This window comes from Cupressus sempervirens, chromosome 3 (genome assembly GCF_028749045.1).
Source record: "Cupressus sempervirens isolate cs-2001-9-10 chromosome 3, ASM2874904v1, whole genome shotgun sequence".
Lineage (NCBI taxonomy): Eukaryota > Viridiplantae > Streptophyta > Pinopsida > Cupressales > Cupressaceae > Cupressus > Cupressus sempervirens.
The window spans coordinates 30,177,690-30,199,578 of record NC_143120.1 but is presented as its reverse complement, the minus strand read 5'-3'; the positions used below and the strand labels follow the sequence as shown (position 1 = coordinate 30,199,578).

At 35.9% G+C, this 21,889-nt stretch overlaps 2 protein-coding genes across 2 annotated transcripts; one reads left to right on the top strand and one right to left on the bottom strand.

Annotated features, from left to right (window-relative positions):
• The first annotated feature begins 432 nt into the window (after positions 1–432).
• LOC149564616 (adenosylhomocysteinase) lies at positions 433–5,314 on the top strand. Its single transcript, XM_089818162.1, has 4 exons — positions 433–818; positions 2,540–2,974; positions 4,199–4,735; positions 4,825–5,314. Exons 1-4 carry the CDS (start codon positions 543–545, stop codon positions 5,032–5,034), a joined length of 1,458 nt encoding a protein of 485 aa, XP_089674288.1. The 5' UTR covers positions 433–542; the 3' UTR covers positions 5,035–5,314.
• A 9,025-nt stretch (positions 5,315–14,339) lies between these two features.
• Positions 14,340–20,746, bottom strand: LOC149564615 (putative amidase At4g34880). The gene is made up of 6 exons (XM_089818161.1): positions 20,599–20,746; positions 16,564–17,330; positions 16,260–16,474; positions 15,480–15,716; positions 15,115–15,304; positions 14,340–15,014 (listed from the first exon to the last, which is right to left on the bottom strand). Exons 2-6 carry the CDS (start codon positions 17,287–17,289, stop codon positions 14,616–14,618), a joined length of 1,767 nt encoding a protein of 588 aa, XP_089674287.1. The 5' UTR covers positions 17,290–17,330; positions 20,599–20,746; the 3' UTR covers positions 14,340–14,615.
• Positions 20,747–21,889: the final 1,143 nt, after the last annotated feature.

Sequence of the window (21,889 nt, the reverse complement as noted above, 5' to 3'; positions counted from 1 at the left end):
GATATCAATTTCGATGATGAAGGGCTAAAAAATCTTGTCAAATTTATGGTCATTACAATATACTTTGAGAAATCAAAAATAAGAATACACAACTACAAAGTCCTCTCCCTTTATATATATAATACCTATGTTAATCCTGAATTTTTTTATTTTTTTTCTCCCTTGCCCATGTGCCCATACGGATTGCTTTACCTTAACAATTACAACTTTCAAGATCAGGTAATTTCCAAATAGTACAAATCACTGGTCACCGAAAATGATCGTTAGGGCCCAACGGAAAGAAAAACCGTGATTGAACGTCCCCTGAACCGTCCGATGTTTATCGCGTCGTACGGCCCAGATTTCATCCGATCCACTAGACCCTCCACCTACTCCCCCCGCATCTTCGCATACGCCTGCCCTATAAATAGATTATAGGTTTATATTACTCTCGCACTCTCCTCTCTCACTCTTCTTCGGTATCTAAAGGCACCGTGTTCGAATCCCGAACCTGTGCGTTCTGTAGAAAAATTCTGTCCATTTCCCCCCTCTTCTTCTGAGTCATGGCACTCCTTGTGGAGAAGACGGTGACGGGGAGGGAATACAAGGTTAAAGACTTGTCACAGGCTGACTTTGGCCGATTGGAGCTCGATCTGGCCGAAGTTGAAATGCCCGGACTCATGGCTTGCAGGGCTGAGTTTGGCCCTTCGCAGCCATTCAAGGGAGCTCGAATTACTGGATCCCTTCATATGACCATCCAGACGGCGGTTCTCATCGAAACCCTTACTGCTCTCGGAGCCGAGGTCAGATGGTGTTCCTGCAATATCTTCTCTACTCAGGTACTTTCTCACTCATATTTTAGGTTTGCACATTCATTTTGTGATTCCTGGTTTGATTTGGATCTACTCTAGCCGCCTTCCATTTGCCACAACTTCACTCCATCTCTGTTTTGTTCTCCCCTGTTTTCAACTAATAGACCTACTCTGTAAGCTGGTATTGAACTTGCGCAGTTGTTCCATTTGTTTGAGCCTCTCGAGAAAATATTCTTAGTTCTATAACTAATTTTATTTGCATATGACCACCTTCACCACAGAGTTGGGTATCGAACATATAATTTTCGCTCTGTTTTTGCATCTGGTGGGCTATAACCTTTAGGTTATGCCAGTAAATATGTATATATCTATTTCAGTTTCACACCAAGCTTTGTAGCCTTAGATGATGCCGCCGCCATACATAGGCATCTTTTAGTTTATTCCACCGCACCTAACTCCAGGGTTTGCCTTTTGGTCACCTTTACCTAGGCCTAGATTAGGGCTGTATATATGGATATGTCTTCTGACGTTTTAGTTTGGATCTGTATGTAGTGACCTATTCCTTAAGACCTACTGAACTCTGCATCTATATCTGTCATGCCATTTTCAGTTGATTTTGCATTTGATGATGTCCACCTTAGATGATAAATATTACAGACGGACATCTTTAATTTCCGGAACTTGCACCTAGCCTTGACTGAGTCAGATATTTTGCTTCTGCCTTGTCATCGTCATCTCTGATTTGACCTTAATGCCCCTAATTTGAATAGGTGATTTTAGACAGTCATTTTAATATTATTTCAAAACTGTTTAGGCGTAAGTTTTGATGGGGGTTAAGTTTCCATTTTTTGTCCTGTTGTGCCTTCAAGAACATTTTTTAAAGTTAATGTTTAGGAAAACACGATTCAGAGTTGTAAGGCAAAGGTTGTCTCAATGTTATTATTCTTTAGCAAAATATCATAAGCGGGTGCTGCGCGGAAGTTCCGACTTGTCTCTTAAGCCATTTTCCGAACATTTCTGATCAAGTAATGGGTGCTGCTCGGAAGTTCCGAATTGTCTCTTAAGCCATTTTCCGAACATTTCTGATCAAGTCACTGTTGTGGTACTGATGGAATTATGAGTGTTGGCTCTTCTTATGTTGACCTGAATAATTGTAAATCTCCTGATTGAGCGTATATCGAATGCTATGAAACTTCATTTGCCACACTGAAACTAGAATACATAGCTTTAGAATTTCGTTTTTAGCTTCATGGTGCAATGATGATTTTCTGCTGCTCGGAAGTTCCAACTTGTCTCTTAATCCATTTTCCGATCATTTCTGATCAAGAAACTGTTGTGGTACTGATGGAATTATGAGTGTTAGCTCTCCTTATGATTGAGCGTATATCGAATGCTATGAAACTTCATTTGCCACACTGAAACTCGAACACATAGCTTTAGAATTACATTTTTAGCTTCATGGTGCAATAATGATTTTCTGCACCTGAAATTAGGCCAATGGACGATTGCCTTATTTTTATTTTTCCTATTACAGTTCCATTTTGCTCTTCATGATCTTCTAGATCTGTTTCTACTTAAAGATCACACATGTTTTAATTTAATAAGGCTTTCAAGGCAGCCAATGTTCATTACTAAAATTCTCGTAATGTTTTTGAAGATTGGATCAGCTGTCTACCATTTGATGGTTTTGTTCAATTATTTTGATGGTTTTTTGTTATTGTTATCTGATCTAAAGAATCATTTTACAGGACCATGCTGCGGCAGCCATTGCCCGTGACAGTGCAGCTGTGTTTGCCTGGAAGGGAGAGACACTCCAGGAATACTGGTGGTGTACAGAGAGGGCTTTGGATTGGGGTCCCGGTGGCGGCCCAGATCTGATTGTTGATGATGGAGGTGATGCCACCCTTCTAATTCACGAGGGGGTCAAGGCTGAGGAAGAGTTTGCCAAGTCTGGCAAGATACCCGATCCTACTTCAACTGCCAATCCTGAATTTCAGATTGTTTTGGGATTGATCAAGGACAGTCTCAAGGAAGACCCCCTCAAGTATCACAAAATGAAAGACAGGTTGGTTGGTGTATCAGAGGAAACCACGACAGGGGTGCACAGACTGTATCAGATGCAGGCTAGTGGTACTCTGCTGTTCCCTGCCATTAATGTTAACGACTCTGTTACGAAGAGCAAGGTATATATCTGATCATACAAGCTTTTGAGTTTGGATTTAATTTTTGAAGTGTTTATGTTTTGAATTATACGGAAATTGGGGGTTAGCTTTGATACTGAATTATAAGTGATATGCTGTGCTTTGGTTTGAAAATTTTCAAGGGTTGGGATTATATAAATTCAGTATTATTCATTGATGATTAGGCTTCTAAAAATATGATGTGTGTGTTTCATTTCTCTATGGGGTTAATTATGTTGGTTAAGCAATGTACTGCATGCGAAGGATATGCGGGTTTAGAGTGTGACTGGGCAGCTGCCAGCTAACTGGGTTAGGTGTCAGAAAATGCTTCTGGCAACCATGAAGTGCGTCTAAAAGAGTTTTTGTTCAATTGTTATTATATGTTGTGATCAAGTGACGATTATTTTGCCTCGAATTTACTACTGATTCGAGGGGACTGGTTCACAAGACTTTCTGGTGTGATTAGATTAGGGGGTCATTACAACTTTCATTTTTGTTTTTGTCTATAATTTGAATGGTTTGTTGCTATCTTCTGGTGGTTGGATTGGGATGTCATTATTACTTTTGTTTTATCAGTTTGTGTTAGAAATAGATAATACTGAGAGGGGGTGAATCAGTATTTTACAAACTTTTGCTCACAACTGAATATTATAAATTATTTTAGAACTTGCATATGAAAGTAAACCAACAATGCTGAACAGTAAATATGACCACGCATATAAGCCAATTCTCAATGAGTTCTCTGTACACATCACATCTGTCTCTGTACTGCTGTAAACTGTCTAACACTTGGACAATTTTCTAAGTGTAAATGCATAAATGAAATGTTGAATACATGTTGCCATAAATGACAACTATCAAGACATCTATCTAACCATATTGCCAACAGTTTATGTATACTCAGAAAATAGAAGTTGTTTTATTGTATTAGGTTCATGTGTGTATGCCTTCACTGTTATATGAAGGCAGCTTGGGATTGCTTTTGAGAGTCATTGAGATTTTGACAAATCATTCTATGCGTGGATCCGTCTTGTAGCTGCCGATAAGTTCTACGGCTTCAAACTTCTTCCCTGCTATTATATTGAATTAGCAATGTAGTCATAGTTGGTTCTAATAGCTTTGGTTGCAAGATATACGTTTTATGATGGGATTGATTGACTGTTTCATCTGTTTTCGTGTATGTTGTTGATTGCCTTGAATGTGACTGTTCTATGTTTTGTTTTGCAGTTCGATAACTTGTATGGCTGCAGACACTCCCTTCCCGATGGTCTGATGAGAGCCACTGATGTGATGATTGCTGGCAAGGTTGCTGTTGTGTGTGGATATGGAGATGTTGGCAAGGGTTGTGCTGCAGCCATGAAGGCTGCCGGAGCTAGAGTCATTGTCACAGAGATTGACCCAATTTGTGCTCTGCAAGCCCTAATGGAAGGTATCCCTGTTCTCACTCTAGAAGATGTGGTGAGCACTGCAGATATCTTTGTTACAACAACAGGAAACAAGGATATTATTATGGTGGATGACATGAGGAAGATGAAGAACAATGCCATTGTTTGCAACATTGGTCATTTCGACAACGAGATTGACATGCATGGTCTTGAAACCTTCCCTGGTGTTAAGAAGATAACAATCAAGCCTCAGACAGACCGATGGGTGTTCCCTGAAACAAACAGCGGTATCATTATCCTTGCAGAGGGTCGTCTCATGAACTTGGGTTGTGCCACCGGACACCCAAGTTTTGTCATGTCTTGCTCATTCACAAACCAGGTATGCTATCAATTCAAGCCTTCTATGTCTTTGTGCGTGCAGTTTTAAAAATATTGCATTATTTTGAATATCTGTATTCTTTGCTGCAGGTAATTGCACAGCTGGAGCTTTGGAATGAAAGGAAAACAGGCAAGTATGAGAAGAAGGTATACGTGTTGCCCAAGCATCTGGATGAGAAGGTAGCTGCTCTGCATTTGCCCAAGTTGGGTGCCAGACTTACAAAGCTTTCTGCCGATCAAGCTGCTTACATTAATGTTCCCGTTGAGGGACCTTACAAGCCTGTCCACTACCGATACTGAGCTAAGCATGATTATCTCATGGCTTGTTTGTGAAGAGCTGTTTTGATTATATCAATTGGAGCACAAAACAGTTTTGGCATCTTCATTATTTTTCCGTAGTGAGTGATCAGAGTACTTCCTTTGAATGACGTTGAGTTGTGAGCTGAAGTGGAATAAGAGTCCATGTAACGAAATGGAAAGAAATGTTTGGAGTTTTCATATCTTATTTGTATCCGAATTTTATGCTGAGCAGTTTTATTATGTAAAGCTACTTTCGTACTAAGCTGAGTTACATGCCCAAGCTTGTCTTTTTGAAAAACCAATGTTTTGTTTTGATGATTGCGATGATGGACTTTACCATCTTTTCTCTGACGTCCTTTAACTGTAGTAGTCAGACATATAATGGCCACGAACTTGAAAGAGTTTCAAATTAAAGAAAATGGGAAGGAGGAAAATTGAGAGCACTAACCATCAAATAATAGTTAGATACTATCTCCTTGCCATCTAAAAAATTACGAATACAATCATATGCATTTAAACAGCTTGAAAGAACTATGCCTTTGAACAGCCCGAAAGAACTTATCTTCGTCTGTAAGATCGCATACGGTTCCTTAGATATCTGTTATGGCTTTGGATTGATTATGTCAATTTTCTTATCAATTATCATTTGCAATTTGTTTCTTGTTTTTAGCTTCATTTTCATGGTATTGTGACTTAACATTTTTACTAATTCAGGTTATAGTGCGTTCATGACAAGCGGATCTAGCAACAAAATTATGTTGTTTAGTTGGATTCATATCCTCTGCTCTACACTCATTGTAAATCGGCCTACTTCGAGTTGCTGAAAAAATGGACTTCGACAATGCCCATTTTGCATTTGTTTATGTTTGTTGTTCCTTGTAGATTTGTTGGCTGGCTTGGCGGTGAAATGATCGTTTCTCAATGCATTGGAGTGAGATTTGTTGTAAGAATTAAACTAATTAGCCCTTGAGCACGACAAATTCAAATAATCGGTGGTAGAATCTGTTGCTACTCTAGATGTGATCTGTATTTGAGTGATTTAGCTTGTTTTTTGTATAGAGTTTGTTGCAACAAACATAAATTGATGCGAGTATGAGAAGCATTGAGCAAGAAGAGAAGAACGTGTCTTTGGGCGTGAATGCAATTAAGTTAAAACGGATCCCCCTCACCCCCTTCAATTGCACTCCTGTAACAGGGTTTGTTAACCCTCCTTGATATGATAGATGTGAATTCTCAGTTTTTATGATTTAAAATTAATAAAAAAAAATTGGTATAAATAAGACCACTCTTAAAATCCATTGAAATAAAATCTATTGAAAATTTAAAAAGTGAATTCTCAGATTTTTATAATTTAAATTAATAAAAAATAAATGAACATTGGCGTGTCATTTTTCTCTTTTCTATCTTATTTGTAAAATATGACCTAATCATTGACTATAATTAAATTGAAAATTATTTAATAAAAATTAAAAATTTGAATTTAATTTAATTTTAGTGTAATCTTTATTTTAAAAAAACTCTACAAATCTAAGTTATATTTTAAGAAGATAAATTTAATTATTTCCATCTCAATATGCTTGTGTATGGAACTATATTTATGCCAGCTTAAAGAGCTTTTTTAGGGCTGTTTCACTTTTATATGCTTAGGTTTTTTTTTAAAATAAGAAATAAAATAAAACAAAAATCTAAAGAGTAGCGAGAATAATTGTAAAGGAATGCAATGATGAAATTAAATGACCTACTCATTGATTATACAATAAAATTGAAAATTATTTAATAAAAATTAAAAATTTAATTTAATCTAATTTAATTTTAGTGTAATCTTTATTAAAAAAAATCCTCTACAAATCTAAGTTATGTTTTAAGAAGATAAATTTAATTATTTCCATCTCAATGTAAAATATTGCATTAAACAACATAATTATGTGTATGGAACTATATTTATGCCAGCTTAAAAGCCTTTTTAGGGCTGTTTCACTTTTATATGCTTAGGTTTTTCTTTAAAATAAGAAATAAAATAAAACAAAAATCTAAAGAGCAGCAAGAATAATTGTAATGGAATGCAATGATGAAATTAAATTGATTATACAATTAAATTGAAAATTATTTAATAAAAATTTAAAGTTTAATTTAATTTAATTTAATTTAATTTTAGTGTAATCTTTATTAAAAAAAATCCTCTACAAATCTAAGTTATGTTTTAAGAAGATAAATTTAATTATTTCCATCTCAATATAAAATATTGCATTAAACAACATAATTATGTGTATGGAACTATATTTATGCCAACTTAAAAGCTTTTTTATGGTAATGATTGTAAGAGTTGTTTCACTTTTATATGCTTAGTTTTTCCTAAAATAAGAAATAAAATAAAACAAAAGTCTAAAGAGCAGCAAGAATAATTGTAAAGGAATGCAAGGATGAAAGTAAATTATAAACTTGAGATTGTAAGGGAGGAAATAGTTATTTCTTTTTCTGAATTTGATTGTGTGTATAATATTTTTATATTTTTATATCGATGTTTTGAATCACATCTATTATGAGAATGAAAATAAATAAATTGAGTTGCACTCGTAACTAAGTAGCAACAATATTTGTTGTAACCCCTAGATAAAATGATTCTACAAGTAAAACAACTTGAACTCTTGTTAGCCACTCATTTTGATATGGTTATACAATGTATTGAACTGGAAGGGGCCTCAATTTCATAGATTCACATATTGTTTAAATTTGAATCAATAGTGAGTTGCAAACGAACCCAAGACAATCTTTACTCATCTTAACATCAATGTCAAAGTTGGAGCAAAATCAAATGGGATTTTATCTCACCCTGTATATCAACTCCTTTGTAACATAGGTAAAATATTTGAGCTATTTCTTTGGGGTATATGCTCTGTCACTTGATTTCTAGATGATCAATAAGAATGTGGGAGGTTCCATTCTATTATCAGTTTCCAACTTGGTTATTCACTTTTTCTTCTTGAAGCATGTATGGATTATCATTGTGAACAATCCTATCTTGTATCAATTTGGTCTAGGTTTCTAGGTATCTTATTTCAAGTACATTCAGTTGCAATGATGTTTCCAAAATCCATTTTGTATCTAGATGCAAAGCTTTTAGAGATAGTGGTGCACTGCGAATATGGCTAATTAATTGGAGTTTATTTATTTTTTCTTGGATCAAGTCAGATTCCAGAGAACATGACTAGTGACTAGTTTGATCTCTTGATAAGGGTAATAATTCAGTTGTCAATTAAAGTTAATTTTATAATAAATATCTAAGTCAAAACCTGGTAAAACTCCACAACTAACGAGTTACAGCTAGAAGAGCCATTTTGCTTGGGTTATTCTACGAACCAGTCAACACTGGTCAAAATTGGGTCCAAGTGGGCAAAACAAATATTTTAATAATATTGAAGTTCAGAGATACATTTGAAATAATACTATTTTTTATTAATACTTTGCGAGAGTATAAATCTTAATAGCCAAAAAAAAAATTGCCCCATGAGCCTTGTAAGTTAAGAAAGATGATCATCTAAAATTGTAGCTTGATTCCAAATTCATTGGGTGGTTTAGAGACGGATAACTTTGTGAGTAAAGAGAGGGTTCCCTTGCTCAGTGTCCATGGTAAAGAATAATGACATAAAGCATATTAACTCTAGAAACATAACCAAACCTAGAATACATAAATAGAGAATGATGTGTTGTCTTGAAGCTCCTACATTTTTCCATTGAAGTTTTACTTGCACTCTCTCATTAACATAATAGATCAACATAAGATGGGGTCAAGGGATGGGAAAATAGGCACCTCTCTCTCTCTCTCTCTCTCTCTCTCTCTATATATATATATATATATATATATATTTTTATTTTTTTTGAATTTTCAAATATATTTATGAATTTTCAAATTACATAATATTCTAAGATTCATTATAGCAACATAATTATTAATGTCATTTATCAAATCATTCTAGAACATAACATTTAATCAAATCATGATAAAATGAAATATAGGATGGCATCAAATGAATCAAATGAGAGAATGCAAAGTATTACAGATTTATATTTCAAGTTTCAAGAAAATAGAAAGTTAAAGACCTTATCATATCATATATCAAGTTCCATATTATCTTTTTTTGAAGCATCGTACTCCAAATATAAATATAGTATGACAATTGCCCCTAATCTTGTCATGTAGAGCCTCAAATGTTGCATCATCCCTTAGAATGCCAAGTGATCTCAATTATGTTTTGTCTGCACTAGGCACATCCACTAAAATTTTCACTAATTAGAGGTACGCCTATTCCTCTTACTAAGTGGATAAAGCTATATGTAAACCAATCCCTCCATGCAGTAGGAACTAACAATCTATGAGGCTTTTCTGTGCCATTACTACTCTATCCATCTTTGCCTTTGGTGTACAAAGGTTTGGACAATCAAGATTTGTGAAGGCAACTCATTGCTCATAAAAGTGTACCAAATTTCTTTATATGAATACATCTTTCAAAGGGCCTTCATAATGCCACATCTCATCTCATCATCCTCACTAGGAGCATACCTTTAACCTTAGGCTCATACCATTTTTTATTTAGTGTGTTGATTACCATGTCAACTGAAGTATTTATAATATTCCATCTTTGCAAGAAAGTTGGCTTAATATACTACTCATGTAAGGCCATGTCATTAAAATGAACCAATTTTTTTTTTTTTATTAGACTGTAGGAATCGGTGCAACACGACCCCCCTATAAACTGCAGTGCGCCTGGTAAACTTTTTAATGTGACCGGTAGCGCTGGCGCGACACGCCCACCGGTACCATGAGGACGGGGGAGACTAGAACCCGTGACCAACCCCTTGCAACAGGGAAGATTTAGCCAACCAAGCTAGGGCCCCCGCCCAAAATGAACCAAAATTATCTACTTCTTCTTTTGAAGTATATTCTCCATAGTCTTATATATCTCTCTAAGGCTATGAGAGTTTGAATCAACATATCTTATATCTACAATAAGAATTAAAATAATACGTCAAAATTTTTAACTATTTTAATCAAATGAATTTATTTTTTATTTTTTTTAAAACAAGAAATTTGGACATAAAAAAATAGAAATAAATTTATGATTTTCAAATGGAAATGAGAATCAACAATGCCTTACCTCACAATGGAGCACCAATTGCCATCAAGGATCCTTTGTCTAATGGCTTTTCTTTAAAGAGTTTTTGTAGTAGCCCATATATTCAGCACTGAATTCATGACCATATGTTGTAGCATCATGCACCTCAAACATCTTTTGTAGAAAAATGTAGTAGTTGACATATCATGTCTCTATATGTTTAAGAAACCCCTTCTTTGAAAACATCTCAAAGGGAGAAAGTCAAGTGTGGTAATTGTAAATGAACATTTGAATATCTCTCCCTTGTCTCATCACTTCTTTAACACAAACCAATTTCCTATGTCCTTCAATGCATGAGCACAACATGGAGTTCAAAATATGTGCTTGTATGCACTCTCCACCACCATTCCAACCAATTCAAACTAAATTTGAGTTCCCAAAATCCTCTATGGCCTTATTTAGAATGCCAGGCAAAAATCTGCATCCTTGCATTTCCCTAGATAATCAATGGCTCTAAGAAAAAACGATCTAATTGCACATGTAAAAATGATGTTGATGAGGGGCCAATGTCTAATATTGGTCCAACCATCAATTTAGCAGGTTCCTACAATTGGCTTGGTCAGTTCACCATCACGACCCTCGTGAGCTGACATTGGGATTTGAGGGTCTTATTTGTGGACTTAAAGGCTTTTCAATAGCCTATGGTGTGTTTTGGCTCCATTTGAGGGACTTACTATTTATAGTAAGTCAAACTATTGGTTCTAATGAGCTCAGTCGAGTTAGAGGAATTGGGTGATGCTCTCAGTTTTAATTTTGGTCTTCCGATTTGGGCTCCAAGAATCTTGGAGGGAGCATCTATTTATAGTAAATCACTCTGCCAGGTTTATTCATCATCTTTCATCATCATGATCACTTTGGTGTTGTTAGATTTTGATTCTGATGCTTCTTCAATTGTTTTCGCAAGATAGGTGAATTATTATTATTATTCATCTAAATACATTGAGGTTTTTATTTTTGTTGATGTTGTTGGTTGGTCACCTCAGTATCATAGCTCGTTAGAACTAGGACAAACAATTTTACATCGTGGGAACAAGAAACAGTGGCTTTGCATGTCAAAATATTAAGTTATGGTGGAAAAATGTCATTTTTGGAGCCAAAAGCAACTAATAAATTATATTAATGACACTTTATTATATTTCAATGTTGTGTAGAGGAAGCTTCTTAAGTGGAGTTCTTTTGGGAAACTGGTGCCATTTGGAGATTATAAATATGAGGACATTTGATGAGAAAACCATTTGATTATTTGATTATCTTATTTTTCTTTGTCGTCTTTGTGATGTTTCTGAAGTCTAATTTTTCTGTGCCCTTGTTGGATTATAAGGGCTTGTTCTTGAGAAGTTCATTGTAATTCACAGCTGAGGCATTGTGAATTAGTTTTTTGAGAATTGGTCTTTATCTCCATTGTTGTAACATTGTGGTTGGAAGATACTTTGGAGTTGGGAATTTGGCATCTTCTTATACTATTATTATTGTTGCTAAGAAGTGGTTGGGTGTTGGTTAATTTGGAGTTTGTTGAGCGCCCCTTTATATTTGCTGTTAGGCATTATTTTCTATCTGCACTTTGGGAGCAATGTTTTACATCTCTGTAGTTGCATTTGTTGTTGGAGAATTCTTTTGCTACTGCTAGACCTCATTTCAAAGGGTTTAAGACATGTCTTACCTATAAGTTCATGGATTGTAACTTTTAATTTTTCTGGGTATTGTTGATTTAGATAATAGGGGATATTTTATCAACTGGATTGTTGGTAGTTTGTAAAAATACTCAGTATCTAAGTTGATATTAACATATGAAATTTTCAGATGTATATTCCCTATTTAATATCCAAATATTTGAGTTGAAATTATTGTAATATCTTCTATCTTGCTACTATATTGTTGTATCATAAATTTCAAAACCTTAAAAAAAGAAAAATAAATAATTTCTTTGGCACAAATTGTTTGAGAGCCAGCAAGGCTCGGGGCTCATTACAATGGTATCAGAGCTTGCTTGCAAAGTGTTTGACGAAGTGTCAAACAACTAAATTATAAAAGAATTTGGTGTTTGATGAAGTTATATCTGGTTGGGGTTATTACACAATGGAACAAGCACTCTTCATCCAAGTATGCCAAATATTCTCCATCACCAAACTCACTTTGGAATATGTGTTATCAAGGAGGGTAATGTGCAGTTTATGATCTCCAAGGGGTAAAAAAAAGGGACTCATGTTAGCTATATCTTTCATTTCTTGAAAAGTGAAGAATAGGCCCCATGAAATGAGACTCTGTGGATAAAAAGGAAATCAATAATAGATCCCTTTATCAATTCTTGCTCCTATGCATTGAACAAATCTATAACTGACCCCAACTTTTCATTATCACTAGCCTTCATGTGCAATATGTAACACTCTAATTTTGCATCTTCCTTTAGATTTTTACAATATACAACTCGTTTACCTGTAACACCCAAGGAGTGAGAGCACATCCTTGTATAGCTCCCTCTAATCTCATCTTCACATACATGACATTTATACATCCTATTTCCACTTGAATTTTTCTTTTTGAAATCAATTGGATAAACAAGGCAAAGAAGAAGTTGTTTAAGATTAAAAGGGCCTTGTGAAAATTCTTTGAAAATAGTTGAACGGGTTTCAAATTTCTTTGATTCATGTGTTGATTCACCTCCAACATTTCCACTACCACCCTTAACTCCAACTTCTTCTCTTTTCCATTCTTATTTCTCTAAAGTATTAGAAGAAAAAATGAATAAATAATCTTTCGAGTTTATAATATTTATATAAAAAAAAAAAACTTAAAAAGCTGAAAGTAAAAAAATGAAAATTTGAAATACTAAAGAGTACTAAAGAGTATTCATATAAAACGAAAAATACAAGAAATAATCAATAGAGTGATGGATTCTTATGTTTTTGGTTATTATTCAAAAATCTACTTCTGGAGTTCAAATTTTGGACTTCAAGTAGATTTATCCATGACCAAGCTTGAAAATAAACGAGCCATTCTTTATTCAACACTCTTCAAATTAGATACTAACATTCTGATTTTCATTCCTCACTTCTTGTCGTCTACATTTAAACATTTGTCAATATAAGCATACAGTCCATGTCTGGCACAAACAATAATCTCACCTCAATGTTTAGTGTTCCACAACACCTCTGGCTCTGTCAAATAAATTGCAGAAGAGAGAGAAACTGAGAAGAAGAAAAATGAAGTGAAGTGTGTGCTAGATGGGAGTATGGATCCAGCTGATCTTGCTATATGCAACTGCTTCAATTTTCATCTTCAGAATAGGGTTGCAGCTCACTGGTATCAAGGAGTGCCCAAGCAGCCTTGACAACAGAGGGAAGGACGGGTGAAGCGAGAGGGGCATTGGACTCCTCCTCCTCATGGAGTTCTGAAATTTAACACCGATGGTTCTTCTCGGGGGAATCTAGGCCCTGCTGGTATTGGGAGAGTGGCTCGTTGCAATTCTGATGAAGTTAAATTCTTTTTCTCAATGCATAAGGGTGACTACACTAACAATGTCATGGAGGCTCAGGGCATTTTATATGCTATGGAACAATGTTGTTTGCAGGGATGGCACAAGATTATCTGTGAGTCTGACTCCCAAGTGGTGGTGAACTTGCTTTCCTCGCAGGAGCTTGTGGATGTTAGTTTGCAGCTGGCCATTGTTGTTAATCAGACTCTTCTCTTTTGTACCTCCCTTGACTTCATTAGGTTTACTTACATTCCTTGCGAATGGAACGGAGCTGCTGGTTGTTTGGCCAAATGGGCTCTTGGTCATACTTTGGGCTGGAATATTATGGATAGGGGGCAGCTTTCCTTTAAGCTGGTGCAAGAATTTGATGAACTTGTTGTTTGGGACAGAACTCCTTGTTGTATTCCTTTTTGTCTTAATAAATTTTTACCAAAAAAAAGAAGAAGAAGAAAAATGATAGAGAATAAGAAGCCTTTGCCTCAAATAATTCATGCGGTGAAGTGGGTCCAACTGGCTATACCCGTTGGAACAGATTTTTTAACTCTCTCTATTCCTTGTAATTTATCCATGACTGCTATGCTTTTATTTCTGTTTTATTCATCTTCATAAATTCTTCAGATCTGTAGTTTAAAAGCCAAGCCATACCATATTTAGGGGTTAAGTACAAAGTATGAACTTCATCTTAATAGATTACTTGAAACTAAACTAAAGTTAGCAAATCAGCTTTGTTTTTCTCAGTACTGTAAGTAAACAATACAATGCAAGCACAATCCATTGAAGCTTGTATGCGGATAGTATTAGCTGTTTGCTGATACAAACTTATACAGAACCTTTTTGGGCATTAGAACCAATAATCACAATCATTTCAATTTGACATAAGTGGTAATGATAAATCTTGTGAAGCTTGTATACCTGCATGGAATGATGGATGTAAGGCATTACACCGCCACTTCCTCAGAGAAACTTTTTAGAAATTTATGTCTCGTAAGTAAAGGGATCGTCCTGATCTTGGTTACTTGTTCAAAAGCATAGGCAATCTCAGTAAGGATGGGCTCCGAACCCCTACCCCCTCCAAAATATATGCCAAAGGGTACCCCAGATTTAGTGTAACCAGCAGGCACACTTATACCAGGATACCCTGCAATAGCTAGAACTGTATAAATTCCATTATCAAGGGTTACAAGGGCATCAAGTTTATATGCTACTAGAACTTTATGGATTCCATTTTTAGTTAGCATATGATTTCTCTTAAGGGCCTCTCTGTATTGCTGGGCATTTAAGTCTGATGTGTTCTGAGCCTGGATGAAAACCTCTTGTCCAAACCTTGAGAGCTTTTCCTGATAAAAACAGGCATGCTAGGTTTCATAGACATATAACAATAGGTAAAAATAATCCATTCAGGGAACAATTTATGTGCACTTGCAGGAGACATTTTACCTCAGTAGCATGCTGTATATTAAAGGAGATGATATCAGCCAATGAACGAACAGAAGATTGCATGAGCTCCGAAAGGTAGATATTCAGGTCATGTTTAAAGTCATATTTTACCACTATTTCCTCCATGTTGTTGCTTATATTTAAGAGACCACTGAACATTTGATTTTCCACCAAAATTGCTCCTTCCCTCCTGCAAATCAGACACTTAAACAGTTTAGTCCATATAATTTACACTAGAATAGAATACATTTTTGTTTTAGATTTAGTTCAATGTTTATTTTAAATCTGTGGGGTTTCAACTGGAGGTGGATCTGCAGTCAACAAAGGGGCACATGTTCACTTATTCGGCAAACTGCAAAGGTTACCTAATAGTTTCCAGATGCTTCTCAAATGATACTGCTTCAGGGGACTCAGGCAATAAATCTGGGTTTCGAACAATGCCCAACCTCTTGCCCCGTAACCCATCAATCTTGAGAAACTGTTTATACCCGCCTTTTGGAATTAAGTGAGCTGCACTCTTTGTGGCTTCGTGATCATGTATGTCATACCCAACAATCTCATCCAGCAGGTAAACTGCATCTGATACAGTTCTGCAAATAGGTCTGTTATCAATATGAATAAACTCAAGTTAGTCATCATATAACTTGTTTAATCTCTGTAAGTACATTGGATTCATGTAAACAACATTTTTATTGTTGGCATAGAATTTTGATCTTCCGGTTAGGGCTTCTCAACCAAAACGACAAATACTGTCTTCAGCAAGATATCGAAGCAAAACAACCACCTTCCTTCTTATTTATTCAGGAAAGCATCTTCTGACTTTGTCTGGGCTGAATCTATATAAAGAACATAAACAAATTCAGTGGTGGGACGGGTGTCATGTTATGCTGTTGTGAACAAAATGGACAAGGCAGGGTTTTCCATTCAAGTTGTGAACAAGCGCATAATGGGTAAGGGTGGGTCTGGATTGTATGTTTACCGTTTGGTTGACTTGATGGAATATATGACCCTTAGGGCATGCAGATAAGTTAAAGAAAGTTTAATGCGTATACTTCAGAACAAAAACTGCAATAAAATGCAATAATAGTTGAATAAAACTTGATTCATCACAGAGAAATGATAATTTAGGAAAGTTGTAGATTTACCCCACAGTATCCTGGTTGTGTGAGATGGGAATTACTCCTGCCCTGCTTGTTAGCCCAACTGTAGGTTTTATTCCCACAACACTGTTAGAACTAGATGGGCAAAGGATTGAGCCGTCTGTCTCTGTACCTAATGACACTGTCACCATGTTTGCTGCTACTGCCACTGCTGATCCAGTGCTTGATCCACATGGATCAGCAGTCAAAACATATGGATTCTGCAACATTTCACATTCTATCAACAAACTAGTATAATATGGGGAGAGTAACGAATAACTGATTCTAAACACAGGTTAAAATCACAGACCTTACATTGATCGCCTCTAGCACTCCATCCATTAGGTATATTGAATGACCTGAAATGTGCCCATTCACTTAAGCTGGCCTTGCCCAATATTATGGCACCAGCCTTCCTCAGCTTCCATACAACACCTGCATCTCTTGGCACCTGTGAACCCAAAAGAGCAAATGAGCCTGCAGTGGTATTGAGCTTATCCTTGGAAGCAATATTGTCTTTGACTAGTACAGGTATTCCATGGAGGCCACCAATGTACCCCCCTGCTTTTCGCCTTTCCACATCTGCTTTCTCAGACAGCAGGAGAACATCAGGATTCACTTCAATCACAGCATGGAGTTTTGGATTTAATTCTTCAATGGTTTTGAGATAGAAACCCGCAAGGCTTGTTGATGTGAGCCTGCCTGTCTTGAATGCTGATTGGATTTGTTCAATTGTTGCTTCTTCTATGTGGAAAGGGGGATCCATAAGAACATTTTGAGATCTGCCCTGTGAAGAAAATTGTATCAGTAAAATAAATATCAATAAGGGGATCCTTGGTCTGCAATTATCCATTTTCTCTGCTTTGTGAGCCATAGGCAATGATACCCAAACATAAATAGAAGGTCTGCTAAAGGAAAATCTCTTGCATTTGATGCAATTCAGGATGTCATGAAGCCTGGAACAGGAAGTTTTTGCTCCTGTTATATCCGGCCGCTCTGATCCATTAGCTGCAAGCTTTGACCTCTTAGTTGGCATTGTTGGCCGCTCTAATATTTTTTAATTTTCAGTTTGTCGTCCTGCACACTCTAATTTTCTAATATGAGCACAATATTTGTTTGAACATGGATTTTCAATTATTAGTCCCTGCCTTAAAAGCAGCAGGGAACTAATGTTTTTTTTTTACCCCCAGCCTATTTCTTTTTTTATAATCATAGATTAGGAAAATCAAATTATTATATGTTTAAAACTAATTTCTGATTTGCTAAAACAATTTTGCTGCGATTTATGTGTTTTTATTAAAAAATAAAAATAGAAAAATGATAAGGATATGAATGCATTTAGTGTAGATTAGGCAAATAAGGGAAAAATGGATGTACGGACTGACAACTCTCAGCAAGCCGTCAATGAATGCGATCAGATTTCCACAATCCATCTTAGTTATGTTGATCAGTTTTTTGGATTAGATTGTGTGGAGATTTTTGTCATCAACGTTTCGAATCACACTACGTGATCCATCATCAGGATGAGAGAGCAGGAGATGTCAAATGAAGTAAGTAGCAGATTTAGAAAAGACTCACCATATATAGGAGAACAGGAAAAAGAAAAGAAAGCACCAACCCCAAAGTTAAAAACAAAAAACATAATAAATAAATAAAACTATATAAAAACAAAACAAGACACTAGGGGGGAAAGACTAAAACCAAAGTCAACCCACAAGAAAAAGTTAAAAAAGAGATGAAAAGAAATGAATAAAGAATAAAGAAATTAAAAATTAAAAATTAAAAATAAAAATAAAAATAAAACATACATAAATTATTAACGAAGACCAAGACAAACAAAAGTCAAAAAATGTTATATAAATGTATATATATATATACAAGAATACAAACAAAGATATATATATATATATATATATATATATATATATATATATATATATATATATATATATATATATATATATATATAAATGCATATATGCAACACTATATATATATATATAAGTGAAAATAACAGAGCAACTAAGAAATACCCTAACAACTTCAAAGCCTAAAAAAGAGAAAACGAAAAATATAATAAATACTTAGGTATATATGCAATCCACGCATTACATATGCAAGTGGGTAGCTAATATATATATATATATATATATATATATATATATATATATACGTACACATACTTATAAACGTACCCAAAAAATATATATGTGCTAATATATATATGGAAAACTAAAACCAAAGGCGAGGCATGGGCTAAAACACTGACTAGAAGAGTAAACATGGAAAACTACCTAACTAAATAACCAAAAAATAAAGACATTGAAAAGCCAGAGGAGAACACTAAAATATTAAGTACACCTAACACAAATAAAAATAACAAACGCATCTAATATATTTATACTATATGTTAGAAGCATCTACACAAAGAAGAATAAATGCCTATCAACTAGACCACTAATACACATACGAGCGGACAGAATAAAAACAACCTGAAAGAATAAATAAATAAATAAATAAATCAAAGAGATAAGCTAGGGAAACAGAAAAGAGAAGCAAGAAAAGAACTAAGAAAGAGAGGAAGCGCACTAAAAAGAGAAAATCAGACAAAGGAACCAAGAAAGAGAAGGAAAGAGAAAGGCAGTGGAAGCAAAGCCCCCGACGAGAGGAGGAGGAGAGAGAAGACCAAAAAAACAACACGGCCCGTGAGGGCAATCAAGACGGAAGAAAAAGAGGGAAGAGAACATGAAACAAGGCAGGGAGAGAGCAGCCACGCAATGAGGGAAGGAGGGAAAGGGGAAAACAAAACCCACACTGCACGGGTGTCAGACCTAGGAGAACAACATGGGAAGCCAAGAGGGGTTGAGGGTCCAGCCATCATCCTGATTAAGGTTGATGGGGTGGTTGTTGATTACGATGGCTTCTTTAAGTTTCCTTTTGAAAAAGTTATCCTCATTGGAAATGATTTGCGTACTCTCCAAACATATGTGATGTTTGGTAGACAAAGAGTGTTCGGCCAATGCTGACTTATGAACCCTATCATGCCTAATGTCCGCTACATGCTCTTTGATACGAGTGTGGAAAGAGTGACCCGTTTCCCCTATATATGGGGTGCCACAGGAGCAAACCACCTTGTAGACCCCTGAGTTAGAATACCTATCTCTAGGGTCTTTGATAGGTGGGACATGATTCCTGATCTTGGAGAGGGGTTTGAAGGCAACACGCATACCATTTTTAGATAGGATCTTGGCAATCTTATGGGATATGCATTCCACAAAAGGGAGGGAGGCATGTAAGATGCGGGGGGGGGGGAGAGGCAAAGAGGAAGGTTTCGAGGGAGCTAGGTGTAGGGACCTGGCTTGCTTGAGGGCTCTAGAAATTTGCCTTGAAGAGTAGCCATTAAGCTTAAAGACCTGGCAGAGATGGTTGAGCTCAAGGTTTAAGTGATCATCATCACAGATCCTGTGGGCCCTCAAAGCTAGGGTCTTAAGAATGCCCAATTTAGCCCATGCCTCGCCTTTGGTTTTAGTTCTTATCCATGCATATAATATATATTAGCGTCTTTGGTTTTAGTTTTCCATATATATATATTAGCACATATATATTTTTTGGGTACGTTTATAAGTATGTGTACGTATATATATATTAGCTACCCACTTGCATATGTAATGTGTGGATTGCATATATACCTCAAGTATTTATTATATTTTTCGTTTTCTCTTTTTTAGGCTTTGAAGTTGTTAGGGTATTTCTTAGTTGCTCTGTTATTTTCACTTATATATATATATATATATAGTGTTGCATATATGCATTTATATATATATATATATATATGTATGTATATATATATATTTATCTTTGTTTGTATTCTTGTATATATATATATATACATTTATATAACATTTTTTGACTTTTGTTTGTCTTGGTCTTCGTTAATAATTTATGTATGTTTTATTTTTATTTTTATTTTTAATTTTTAATTTTTAATTTCTTTATTCTTTATTCATTTCTTTTCATCTCTTTTTTAACTTTTTCTTGTGGGTTGACTTTGGTTTTAGTCTTTCCCCCCTAGTGTCTTGTTTTGTTTTTATATAGTTTTATTTATTTATTATGTTTTTTGTTTTTAACTTTGGGGTTGGTGCTTTCTTTTCTTTTTCCTGTTCTCCTATATATGGTGAGTCTTTTCTAAATCTGCTACTTACTTCATTTGACATCTCCTGCTCTCTCATCCTGATGATGGATCACGTAGTGTGATTCGAAACGTTGATGACAAAAATCTCCACACAATCTAATCCAGAAAATTGATCAACATAAGTCGTCAATGCTTATCCGTTCCGTGCATAACCTGAACTCGCTCGGCGGAACAAAGAAATCACAGATCAAGGCGTCGGCGGCGCCACAACGAGCACCTCGCTTGCGCTCCAAATCTGCAGCAGAGAAACCGATAAAATCGAACAGAGCTGGGAAATAATGGCGGTCGACGAGCAGAATCGCCGCCAGTGCGAGAATGGAAGCACACAGACACAATCAAAAGAGGAGAAGCCCGCAAAGATTTTGCACAACCAGCAACAAATGGCCGCCGCTTTGCTGAGATTTTTAACATTTAAATAAATGGAAAAAACAAGGAATCAATGACAAGACAAACATGAATTAAATGTGGCGCATTCATAGACGAAACTGACAGAAATGACAGATTGTGAAATTGACCAGAAAGCGGATGTCTGTCGTCTCTCAATGTCAGAAGCTGAGTCTTTTAACTGGACATTTGCCATCCTATAGTCAACCTAAAACTATCAACCCCGGACCGAAAGTTTGCTACTTTGTCCATAAAAAAAAAATCTACTTGAGGCACATGAAATCTGATGCTCGCACATGAAACATTGGTATTAGAAATAGAGTAAAAAAGCCCGAGGAGCTCAAATCAAAGCCTGTCTCCACAGGTTGGAGGTTGGCGACAAAGCCTCGAAGGAGTTCTTCCAAGGTCTCCGATCCCGTCATACCAATGTTGGGATTAAAAAGATAAAACAGGGAACTGATGTTCTTTCTAGTCTGCCTGGCATCCTGCAAGCTTTTGTTCTTCACTATAAGAACGTCTTTGCTTCACAGGGCCATTCAGTTGCTTAGGAGAAGGCTCTTAGAAAGTGTATTACTGTTACTCCAAACCGCCTGGCGGTTGAGCAACGCGCTTTCTGTGAGCAACGTCTTTCCCTCCGAGACCTTAAAGAGGCAGTTTACTCCATGGCGGATGACAAATCCCCTGGGTGTGATGGATTTCCCTGTGAATTTTACAAACATCTTTGGGAGCAAATTGGTCCTGATCTACACAAAGTCTATCTTGAAGCATACCATTCTAAAAGCTTAGGAGCGATCATAAATAAAGGCAATATTAAATTCATACCTAAAGTTGGTGATCCTGAGGACATCTGCAACTGGAGGCCCATCACCCTCCTGAATGTGTCTTATAAGATCATTGCCAAGGCGCTCTCTCTCAAAATCCACCATATGCTTCCTCTAATTGTGTGGCCTGAACAAACTGGCTTCATCAAATCCAGGTATATTCTTGACAACATCATTGCTATCTGGGAAGGTATGGAATGGGCTCGTAAGTCCAAGCAGCAGGCTATCTTTTTAAAGAT